The 12556-nt window shown below is 40.4% G+C and overlaps 1 protein-coding gene across 6 annotated transcripts in view; it reads right to left on the bottom strand.

Annotated features, from left to right (window-relative positions):
• Positions 1-12556, bottom strand: part of PECAM1 (platelet and endothelial cell adhesion molecule 1) — a 54154-nt gene that overhangs the window by 26846 nt on the left and 14752 nt on the right. For 5 of the 6 annotated variants that reach the window (XM_067547350.1, XM_067547352.1, XM_067547353.1 and 2 more), the window contains 7 exons: positions 11457-11717; positions 10455-10742; positions 5753-6031; positions 4398-4502; positions 2813-2840; positions 2257-2330; positions 473-529 (listed from right to left, as the gene is read on the bottom strand). In XM_067547350.1, coding sequence (XP_067403451.1) covers positions 473-529; positions 2257-2330; positions 2813-2840; positions 4398-4502; positions 5753-6031; positions 10455-10742; positions 11457-11717 — 1092 coding nt within the window. Of the gene's footprint in view, positions 1-176; positions 282-472; positions 530-2256; positions 2331-2812; positions 2841-4397; positions 4503-5752; positions 6032-10454; positions 10743-11456; positions 11718-12556 lie in introns of all 6 variants that reach the window. The other variant, XM_067547354.1, reaches the window with a different exon arrangement.

Below are 12556 nucleotides of genomic sequence, written 5' to 3'. Positions count from 1 at the left end.
GATCATTTTCTTCGTGTTTGACAGCAATTTTATAATGCTGAACATATCAAGATCTGGAGAAATGATGAAAGCAAAGATAAGCGGAAGGTAAAGGAAGCCTGCGAAAGATTCTCTGTAAAAGATTCAAAAATAATATTGGTGGTTTGAAATATATTTGTAGGTAATAATATTACTACTTTGCTTTTTCTATGCCACAGTTCAACAGATGATCGCTTGTGCAAGCAACTCATTAGGCTTAGAACGTGCCTGGGACATGGGCATTGTTACTCTCATTTTGCAGGCTGGAAAAACAAAAACAAAGAGGGTAAGTGACTTCCTCCAGCATCAGATGACAACAAAGTGGGAGAAAACAAATGAAGCCTAGAAGGCCTAATGCCAGTCCCCTGCTCTCACAATCAGACAACATGTCCCTACCACTTTTAATTCCAAAATGATACAAAAGTTATGATTTAAAAATTAGTGTGACAATTACCTTTATTTTCATCTATTGCTTTTACATGATTTTCACAATCTTCAATGTAACCTGATCCTAAAACAAAATATGCAAGCGAAAGGTGAGCCAACAAGCATCTTATGATAACTAAATGAATGAATCACACCTTTCTCATTAAAATCCAACAGCAACCTCCCGCTGTCACAATATGTAATGATTTAATTATTTAGGGGAAATTCTGCCTTTGGGTACATGTCCAAGCCATTCATAACATAGGAGAACAGAATTTGGCTTTTTAAGAGGATCAGTTTAAAGCTAAAGGAAACCAAGGAATAACTTTGTTCACATTGAGTGATCTTTCCACAAGGTGAGAGTTTACCCACATTGGATCACTAATACCAGTGGAGTTTGGACTCAGATTGAGGATGATAAATAGCCTGCTGATATCAAAAAACATATTGGAGATAGTGTATTTAAAAAAAACCAAAAACTAGTGACATATCTTGAAGACTGGTGTCTTCCAGAGTTTGGAAAAGATGAACAAGAGAAGGGTGTTTTCTAGTGGACAGGCAGGACTATCTAATAGTTGAAAGCAGGGACTGTAAGCTTGAAGTCATGGGTACTACTGCCCCTTGGGCAGGTCTGTATCTCAGTTTTTCCTTCTACAGAAGGAAAATACACTGCTTCTCCACCTTTGTAAAGTGTTTTGAGAACCTGGAATGAAAGGCACTGTATAAATACAAATTATTATTATTTAGTGGTCTGAGTGCAGAGCTGGGACTATAAACTCCTAAGTCTCTGCTCTGATGTTACCTCCTTCTGCAGTCTTGGCTACACTGTTGAACACTTAAATCTGTCTTTACCTCAGTTTCACCCATCTGTAAAATGGGGATCTTGCCTATCTTGCATAGAAGGCCAGGAAGTTTAATAAACTGATATCTGGCAAAAATATTTAGGGAAAAAGTGGCTCATGAGAATCCTGTAAATATTCATAGTGCCTGTATGATCATCCTGAAAGTTCTGAAAAGCTTTGTGAGCCATACAGTCACGGAGCAGAAGAAATACCACATGACTTAGGTTTCATCTCTCACAGAACAAACTAAAGTTACATATAGTGAATAGTAAGTCACTGTGAGTAGTTTGTAAGCAGCTCATAAGCTGAGATATTCACATAAACTATTCTCCAATAATTTGAAAAAAGTTAAAATTCATAAGACTCAGAGCCTACTCACATAATTGGCCAAAAAAGGTTATTAGACTAAATTGTTCACAATAAATAGTTTACCCAGCTGTAGTCACCATACAAAATAAGAAAGGGCCAGATGTTCCAGTTCACTTGTAGCAAAAAAATCTCAGGACAGTCAACCCAAGATGGCAGAGCAGCTTATAAAGTTTGTCATCTCATGCAAACTTACAAGATGGCAGTTCTAACCAACATAAATACAATTCTATGTCTGATTGAGCCTCAACAATCAACACTAGCCTAAACCTGATCTTGTCCCTAGCCTAAGCCATGTCTCATCTCGCCTAAATACTATATTACTAAGGCTCATTCCATTAAACCGTTTCTAACCACTGTATCCACATCATTTTCAGATAAGGTTCTATTGTATATTCCACAAAATATATATAGACTGGATAACTGCACATTCTCATTAACTGACCTACAAATACAAACGTTGCTTTCTGTGGGTGCATCTATTATTCCATCATTTAAAAATTGGGCCCCAATACATATCATGACCACATGAAGCCAAAATTTTAAACGAACGTTTGTTGATTAAAGCAACATACTACCAGAAAGTATATAAAAAAAATTCTACCAGGATAGAATTCTCCATCATTGTTCTGTCCAGATGCCAGTTTCTGATTACTTGAATTAGTGGCTGGTATGGATCTAAAAAGAAAATGAACAAAAACAGACATAACTAAGGAACCATCTTTGAAAGTCAAGAAAAATAATGTGAAAATATACAAATAAGTGAGAATTGTTTAAGTTGGTACCACTCCTTTATTATCCTTTTAAATTAATGGAAGTTTTGCTGTTGACCTCAATAAGAGCATAAGAAAACCCCAGTGTCAAGAGTGATTCCCTTTTTCATTGTTCTTCTACCGTATTTCTATTGATTTTAATTCTACATTTGAATGCATTCAAACCTAGGCCTGACATGCTCCATTTCTAGTAGTTGGCCCTTTTCCATTTTGGATGATTTCCTCATCCTGTTGTTGTTTCTGAGAAGGTGATCTGCAGCATGCAGCCATCACCATCTATTGTCTCCAGGTGTCAGACCTAATAAGATACACATGTATGGTGAAGCATAAGCCTCCAGCATTTCAATCAGAAACATTTTACCATTTCCAAAAAGAAAGCCATCTTACCCAGACATCTCCATGGAAGGATGTTTATCTTGAAAGGGAAAGAGAAGAGATCATCTGTTATATACTGCCCAAGTAGAAAGACAGACGCATACAAGATTAAAATGAAAGCGACATATGGGGCCCCATCCATCACTGAGTTAGGATAATTCCTGGTGGCCAGAGTGAAGCTTGTAATCTTATTTAGTGTATGTGGAAGTTGCCAGATGGACTAGAGGACTTCATGGTCCAGTATGAGCACAGAACAGATACAGCATTGATTGTTTCAATACAGGCTGCCTCACATTCCCCTCTTGATCTAGTGGGGATACTTCCAAAGATGAAGGGATAGTTCAGTATCCATGGCCCATTCAGTTCTTGGCCTCTCTTCTGAAACTGTCAACGAGGGTACTAAATGTGATGATTTCATGTCCAGTCCACTGAAAAGCTTTCAGAACTTAACAACTTTTAGTTGCAGAGCTATACTGACCTGAACCAAAATTAAGTACGTTATCTAGCACTCTGTATCCTACTTCCAATCTCATTAGTCATCCAGTCCTCTGGATCTGATGCAGGGATGCTGTGATCTAAAACCCTACACCTCACGCAGGCCAATATATAAATGTCTGGAAGTTTCAGACACCCCAAATTTTCCTAAGTATTTTGTTTCAGAATGGATTTAAACCAGTCCTTCCTTTTTTCTTTTTTTTTTTAAAAGAGAAAAAATGTGAAACAGTAACCTAATGATAATTGTCCAGATCCTGAAGTCACTACTCAGTCAAAACTCAAATTTAATAGGAATTCTGCTTGAGTAAAAACTGAATAAATGCTGAGTAAGAACCTCAAGTTTTTGACCCAGTAAAGATTAGAGGTGGGCCTGAATAGCCCTGAATTTGGGGAAGTAAAGGGAAGTTCAGAATTAGAACTCAGAACTGAAATTCATAGCTTTATATTGGTCAAACCAAAACCCCAGATCTGCATCCAGATTATGTGACTTTGGCCTGTATCTAACAACACCACTTTCTACTAGCCCCTTCCCTTCAGTAGGGACCATTGCCAAGACTCTCCATCACTTGTAGGTGCTCATTATGCTGCATCATGTTTACACCTCAGTCTGAGCCACTAGGATCATTTTTCTCCCACCCTGTGTCTCTTTACATGGACTGTTCATGAAGCAGGTCAATTATTAAGTTGGCCCTGTTAACTTTTAAAGCCCCTAATGGGTGGCCTAGCTGTTTGCTCCTGGAGCCTTGTCATGATGGGTATCTGTGCTCGCTCTCTCTCTCTCTCACACACACACACACACACACACACACTTTTTAGAGATCCCACCATCGCATCTTAGGCCCACCTCACCTGATAATCTTTGTTCCACGGGGACCTAGAATGAGGACTCACTCCATCTTGAAAGTCATCTCAGTCCTCTCCTTTCTTAAAAATATACTTTAAAATTCCCCTCCTCCCAAAATGTGATTTTGTAACCATTGTTCTTGGCCCCACATTTGTCAACTTTCCCTAACACCCCATTTCAGTCCTTTGTTCTTGCAGCCAAACCCTCCATTTGTTCTATTCATTCAGCACCCAAAGAATAGAAAAGATTCATTTTTACCCTTTTCCTTCTTACGCGAGTACCACCAGAAACCAAAAGCTGCTGTGGCAATTACAGCCAAGACAATTGCTGCAATAAACCCTTTCTGCCATGAAGCCAGGATGACTGGAAATGAGAAGAGACATGTGATGATACATGCAGTGGTACGAAGACACTACTGGCTTTTACAACCCCTGAGTCCTTACTGTAAGCGGTGTTTGCATTATTAGAAATATTTAGTGCTCAGAAGGATGAATTCAGACAGCTCTGGAACAGCTTTAAAGAGGTTATCATCCAGACTTCACTATTGGGCTCTTCCCTAACTGATGGATCTATTCCTAAGTCCAGTCACAGAAAGCTTTTAGCGCCAACCATTGGCTTCTGAGCCTCTCCTACTATGGTTGAGGACATAGAGACAGCCCACTGTCGTAAGTGGCTCTCCCTTGTTGACCTCTGCCACAGATCTGAAGCCATGGAAAATGCAAAAAAAGCGTCACAAAAGTTTAACTCCTCAGCAATTAGATAGAAATGGCCACTGGGGATAACAAATCCCCTTGGTCCAGTTCAACACTAGAAGGTATTTTATGAAATCTAGCACTGAAAGTAGGCAAGACCACCAACCTATCACCTCACCTACAGCTAGGCAGAGAAATTCCCTGGACACAGCTCCTTTTTGCTGCTTGAACATAGCTAGGAGATTGAAGGAAAGTGAGAACCATTATGGACTGCAGAAGGAGAACTTATTCTCCTGAGCTTTTTATCTGCCAGTCAATTTAACTTCTTTAAGTTTTGGATCTATTCACTCTTGTTGGTGATTTTTCTAGAGAGGAGTGCTTTTGCATTAGGCCAGAGTCCATGCTACATAAGTTGGTTTTCCTTGGATCCAAGTGCTAAATCTTCCTGGGGTTTTTCAGTCCAGAACACAATGGAACCATTTGGTTAGATTGCATCCCAAATCTTTCACGCTCTCCTCCACCAACAGCACATGCACAGTTCCAAGTGGCAATTACAATATAGCAGCGAGATCTCAATAAGGACCAACCAACCTACAGTCGTGGTCCTTTATAATTCTCCTGATACCACAGGAAAAGAGTGCTTGGTGTGTTTTTCAGGCACTGAGTGTTGCAATGGAATTCAACCTGTAAGGCAGGAAATTCCCCTCAGAAATGGAGAAATTGTAAAAGGACCAGTACATTAAGATGCCTCCTTTCCTGTCATTTTAAAGTTATAGTAGCTGTAAGAGATTCCAAGTTTCTAGGTAAACCCAACATTACATGTAAGAGTAGATTTGAAATAGATCCATTCTGGTAGTACTCAGAGCAGCATAAGCGTCCCCTGCTGTACTCTCAGGGTGTGCAATCAGGAGCATGGCTTACCTTTAACAGTCAGCAAGTTGCTCCGCACAGCTATGCTGGCTCGGTTGGAGGCTTCACAAAAATATTTCCCTGCGTCCTGCTTGCTAAATGATTTCTTCTGCCAGATGACACTGGTTTCCATTTTGCTTCCAGAAAATAAAGGTATCTGCTCATTTTGTTTAAAAATGCTGAAGTTGACTGGCAAAGATCCTTCGCCTATAGAGCAGAGAAAGGCAATATATCCACCATCTTCCACTTCCTCATAGGGTAAACTTCCAAGGCTTACGTTCCTAATGGGAGCTGCAGATGAAGACATGAGGAAAATATATATCAGCAGGTTATAAAATACTACTGTAGAAATGCTTAGTTTGGTGCCAGTTTTTCTTCATGCCAAAGAGATTGACAATGCATGGCATTTGTGTTATTCCCATGCTCCTGGCCAGTCTCTGCATATATATATATATATTAAATATACATATATAAACTCGAAAATGCCTAGTCCCTGGTATACTCATGGGTGCTCAAAAGAAACAAAGTAGAGGAAGTCCTAGGAAACTGATCCAAAGCCTATTAAAATCAATGTGAATCGTTCCATAAACGTCAATGGGTTTTTAATCAGGCCCTAAATTGGAAACAATTTAGATTATTTCTAGAAATATCCACCAGATCCTCAGCTACTGTAAATCATCATAGGATCAATGGCTTCAGTGGAGTTGTGCCATTTTACACCAGCTCAGAATCTGGTACAATATCTGTAAATAATGTTTAGCTGATTTTTCAAATCAATTAATAGTGAACAATGGCAGATAATGGACCAACTTCTCCCCTGGTGGAAGGAATGAGCCAAGAATTTGGCCCAGATTTCTAATTTTATAGTGTATAAAAAACAAAAACAGGAAGTAAGAGATCAGTTACTTTATATTTTAATGATTGTAATGTGTTATATGTAGTCAAAACACAGTGTTTAGATTTGATGTTTTATTAGATATGCCAGTGCTCTAAAAGTTCACCTGAGAGGCAGGTCATACATATTGATACTTTTTGATATACCTACATAAAGAAGAATGTATATATGTTGTACATACAAAAACTCCCTATATAAAAAGAACATGAAGATTGCCAAAGTCAAAAGGATCACGTAGTCAAAAGTTAGGAAATGCCACAATTCAAGTTTCCAGCGGAACCTTAATTTGGAGCCTTTTTGCACATGCATTAAGATACAGTCTTTAATAACATGAACACATTATATTTATTCCACAGCATCCCTGCTTAATTCAGTCCACAAGATGGATAATACTCACTGAATGGCTACCTATTCAATATATCTTTGAACATGGGACCCCATGCCTTATTTAATGCACACCATACAAACCCTGCACTTAATACAGAATGATTAAATTTCTTCATTTAGTATCTGAGTGCACCCTCTTCTTTCCGCAGTTCCCTGCCTCATTCACTACACACTTTCCAACTTCTGCAACAAATGAGAATAACTGTCTCATTCATTACACAGCTCTAATTATTTTCCAGAACAGGCCCACTGAGTGAGGCGGGGCTTTTGTAGAAAAAAGTAGCATAGAATCATGTAATTAAAGACAGTATCATAATACATATGCACAAGGGAAATGAATTAAGGTTATCCAGGCAACCTTAATTCTGGCATGTCCTAACTTTTGAGTGTTTGACTTTGCAAACTTAATAATGTTCTTTTAACAAAACATGGAGGGGGGGAAAAGTTCTCTCCTAGGTTTTCCTTAAAGGAAAAAGATAATAACAAATTCTATCATGTGCAGCTAGAACAGCTTCACCATCATGCATCATCAACCAGGTTTGCATGCTGAACCTTCAGCACTGCCGTACAGACTGCTGCCACTTTAGCTACCTATGTTAGCTGGCAGCTGAAGAAGGCTGCTTCTATTTGTGAGGGACAGGATGGATGACCAGTCCTGGTGCTAGGCTGTGATGGAGAGTCAGCCAAGCCCATCCTGTCTCTTTCTCTTCCCCTATCTCTGGGGGAGTGCCTATCCCCCTTCTGAGCCCACAAAAGGGGAATGACTACTGGGGCCATGTGGTGGGTCTGTGGTCCTACTTCTCCTCCCCCTCACCTTGGGAATTGTGGGGAGCTCCAGCACCAAGTGGTGCTCCTGGGGATGGGAGGTGGAAGTGGGCAGCTGGGGCAATGTGCCAGGCCCAGGAGGAGAAAACCCTAGCCCTGCTCTCTTCTGCTTACCCCTGCCACAGCTGCTTTGGCAGTTCCTGGGCATTCCCAATACAATTTCTGCTGCTGCTCTGGCAGCCATGTAATCCCAGCACTTTAGAACGCTCCCGTCTTCTGTTATTAGGTTGACAGGCTGTTAACGTTTTCCTGAGAAACTAGTGAGAGGAGGAAAATCGTGTTTTTTTTTTTTAAACAGTTTGTATCTCTTCAAAAGTGAGCAAAATTTCACAGGACAATGGAAAGGCACTTCTTTAGCCCAGGGGCATTCTCCCTACTAAATATCAAAGCAAGGAGTGATAGATTCTGAATGATTCTCAAAAAGTTGCCAGAATCCTTTACAATGGTAAGTGTTAGGCAACCTAATTATAGGAGTTGCTACCAGCTCCCCCTTTAACAAGATTATATACAGTTGATTGTCTCCCTTTCCTGCATACCTCATATTTTGCTTGCCTTCTTATTGCAAGCTCTTCAAGGCAGGGACCATTTCTGTCTCTGTGGTCCCAGTACTGCAAAGATTGTTAAGGTGATTAACTTTAAGCACATGAAGTCACTGGGACCACTCACATGCTTAACTTTAAACACATGCATAAGTGTTTGTAGGATCAGAGTGTATGTTAGTACAGTGCCAAGCACAATAATCCCTAGTTGATAATATGACATAATAAACAATGATAATAGACCTGGTCTACAGAATGACTTAGCACTTGCAGCTCCTATTAAAATTCTACTGGACTTGTAGATGCTCAGCAGCTCTGAAAATCAGGACTAAAAGCAGCTATGTGTGGTGGAATTATTAAACTATTAAAAGAGCAGATCTAAATGTATTACTGTGACAGACTGTACCTTTATGTTCCTCACTTTTACAAAACTATGATAATTTTGTACAAAGTATGCCTTGTGAGGTATCATTTGAAAACTCATAATTCACTGATCATTATTTCCCTGGTAAAATATGTGTGACAACATTGAATGTAAAGTGCTAAGATTCTACTGTATGATTTTACTAAGGAATATTCAAATTCTGGGTAAGCAGCCCAAACCAGTTCCTCAGAGATAAAAGGCTAGTCAGCACCTCAGCCAGGTGTCAGCAAAATCAAATAGACTATCGCCTGCTTAAGCGGCCACTCTTTGGCAGGAAGAAGAATGTAAGCAAGAAATTTACATATTGGCAAATAAACAGCTGTGGCTTCCCATCCAAAACAGACTTGTTGTCGCCTGAACCCCAGCTGGAGGTGATTTTCAAAGAAGAGAAATGCTTTAAGAAGAGGGAACAGAGAACACAATCACCTCTCTCCCATCATCTCTACACAAGGTATCAACAATGTTTGAAAGACAAAGGAAGCATCAGTGAACTAGGAGAATGATCCTGACTGAAGGAGTTTGCCAGTAAAAGGATGTGGTGAGGAAAACGCTCTGCTTTGAATTCATTTAGCTTGTCAAGTTAGGTGTTAGCTTGTGTTTTACCTTTTATTTCTTTGTAACCAGTTCTGACTTTTATGCCTCATTACTTGTAATCACTTAAAATCTATCTTTCTGTAGTTAATAAATTTATTTTGTTTTATCTAAACCAGTGTGTTTTTGAAGTATTTGAAACCTCCATCTGAGATAACAGGGCTTGTGCATATCATTTTCTAGCAACGAGATGCTGGACTTTCTATGAGCTTGTACTGCACAGACGGAAAGAGCTGGGCAGCACAAGATGCTCATTTCTGGAGGACAAGTCTGGGACTGGGAACTGCTAGTGTCACTCTACAACATAATTCAGGAGTGGCTGGCTAGAAGCACTCATATCATTCCGCTGGGAGTGATTTTCATGCTAGAGGCTGTATATGTACAGGCCAGGAGTGGTTGTGCTCACCACAAAGCAGTGTGAAAGGCATCCCAGGTTGGAGGGTTGAGAGGACACAGCTGTTGAACTGTCCAGATTGTACCCTGGGGAATGTCACAATTACACAGGAATTTCACTAGGACACTGGAGCTAACATGCACTAACCATCATGAGAACAGTTGTGTATATGTAAAAATATATTTAAATCCCCACTGCCTAAGAAAGGACAAAAGTTGAATCTGATCTTGCAACTTTTATTCATTAACTTCAGTGGAACATTCCAATGAGTAAGAAATACAGAACTGGAGCCATATTTACAGTTTCAAAGATTTAAGAATAAATCATTTTGTTTTTGTAGTAAGCCTGAATTCATTAAGGAGATTTAAAAAAGTCACAGCTAATATGTGGAGTGTATTTTTTCATTAAAATAAAATTGATGTGGTTGATCTGATCTAAATCTAAATTTACTAGTAGGATTTTTGCATTATAGACCACAACAAAGTAGTCAGAGGTACAGATCCTCAAGTATTTTATAATTTGTCTGAAAAAGGGTTTAATACAAACTCCAGTCCAATCTGCTCAGTCCCACCACATATTACTAGAGACATTTTCAAAATTAAAATTCTCACTTATCTAATTTCCTCAACAGCAGCAGTTGAAGAGTTAGTTGGACTTACCTATCACCGTGATGTTCATCCTGTAGCTACTTTTCTTTTTATAGGCGTGACGGTTGCTAGCTTCACATCTGTATTCTCTGAGACCATCTAATTTAGTTTGTACGTCCTTGAATTCAGCATATGTATTATTAAATACTGTGATGGTGTGAATAAGTCTGTTTCCTCTGAAGAGCGTATAGTTTATAGGTGGAGTTCCAGACATGGATTGGCAGCGTAGGAGTAGGGTTTCTCCTAACACCATCTCAGTGAATGAGTTGGCAACAGACAGAACTGGCTGGGAGACTGGAGCTAAAAGGGGTGGAAAATGTTATTGAAGTAGTTGTATCAAGGGTAAGTCTAGTACCAGTAATTAACTAAAGACTGCCATATTAGTTTATACATGATATATAAAACATATGCTATTTATTTAGCATTCACCGATTGCTTATACTTTTGTTTCAAGTTGTAAAGGAAGCACCCACATTGTTGACAATACATCTGTGCAGCCATACAACTTGGTTTCCATACACTGCAATCATCCATGATCAAGAGAACCTCTGCCTCCAACTGAGAGCTGGGAAGACTGCTAGGAAAGGGGTGGGGCAGAGGGGAGATAAACCAAGGCAGAAGCTGATGGAGTTTCAGCTAAAAATTGGTGACTGAAAAGGTGCGCAGAGTATGTCCAGATATTGAGAAACAAAGTAGGTTAGAGGGAAAGGTCACTGGGTGAGGGATGCAGCAAACCTTTGAAGGGAGTGACTGGGCATGGAGATGGGAAGACATACTAATTTCCTTCTTCACTTAGGGCTAGCCCTGGAAAAAGCTAACTGGTTTACATCAGTACAAGTTCTGTATGTCTAGTTCTGTATGTCTAGAGAGTACAAGAAAGTCACACAGAAAGTTATTTGCTCTTTGCAAACAGTCAAGACCACCATGTTAACTCTAGGGTTGCAGCCTGACTATGCTACTGATGTGCTCAAGTGTTTTGCAGGATTGGGTCCTTAAATCTGCTTATTAACTCACCATAAACAGTTATCTGTACAGGGTTACTCTCCTTGGTGATTCCTTTTATCTCAGCCCTACAAACATAGGATCCGCTGTCATTCACCTGGGCTTTAATAGTGAAGTTGCTAGAAGTTTCCAACAAGGTGCCATTTTCCGGGGGTCTCTTTATGATAGAGAAGTTTGCTTTAGGGGAGCCATTAATATGGCACCACAGGTTTAACTGCTCATTTTCATCTAGGTCAGTCGAAGAAGAAGTCAGTATTGGCTTGGCAAACAGCTCTGCAAAAAATATAGACAATGGATATGATTAATCCAGGTTTGTGTAAGGGTAAAGCAGCTGCACTTCCCAAACGATCCAGGGGGAAGGGCACAATGAAATGAGTAATTGTTTGTGTTTTAACTCTTTTTATCTACCAGCTAGGTAAAGAAACAGACTACTGCCATCCCAGGGCACCCCTGGGGTGACCCAGCAGGTGCCCTGCCTCAGTTTCCCAGAATTCCCAGAATAATCCAGTCATAGTCAAGGTCTTTGAAATAATATTTCTCTTCTCCTGCAGCTTACTTTATTCCAACAGTTCCAACCTGGAGTGCGGGAACCCTTTTGGGCGGGGAGGCACCAAAGATCACAGTGGGTTCGTGAAGCTTCAGTAATATTGGGGTCATTTAGCCTCCTGAGCACCACACTGGCCAGGTGCAGCCCCCCTGAGCCAGCGGGAGCAAACAAACAGCCTCCCCCAAGGAAGCGGCAGCCCTGAGCTCCATTTTGACTGCAGTGGAGGAGCAACCCCCTCCAGCCCTGCACCGGCCAGGTGCCTGGCAGGAGAAGAGCAGCCCCCACTAGTGGGGGTCTGGAGCAGCCTTGGCCAACCCGCCAGGGCCTGCCTCCATTACCCTCAGTCCATTAGGGACAGGAGAGGTGGGGCCATAGGGGGCATGTGATGACGGCTGCGCCTGGGAAGGCTTAGCGTCTTACTCAGGTAAAAGTAATTTATTATTACTTATGTAATTTAGCATTGTTATTATTATCATCATTATATATGCTTATAGGGGTTATATGCGTTTATGGCTGGTGAGGGGGCCAGTCCCAGGGGGGGGAGGGGGGGAGGGCACATGTTTTA

The sequence above is a fragment of the Emydura macquarii genome, unplaced genomic scaffold (genome assembly GCF_026122565.2).
Source record: "Emydura macquarii macquarii isolate MOO-44397 ecotype Brisbane River unplaced genomic scaffold, CSIRO-AGI_Emac_v2 contig_1230, whole genome shotgun sequence".
Classification (NCBI taxonomy): Eukaryota; Metazoa; Chordata; order Testudines; family Chelidae; genus Emydura; species Emydura macquarii.
This window is presented reverse-complemented; position numbering and strand designations above follow the sequence as displayed.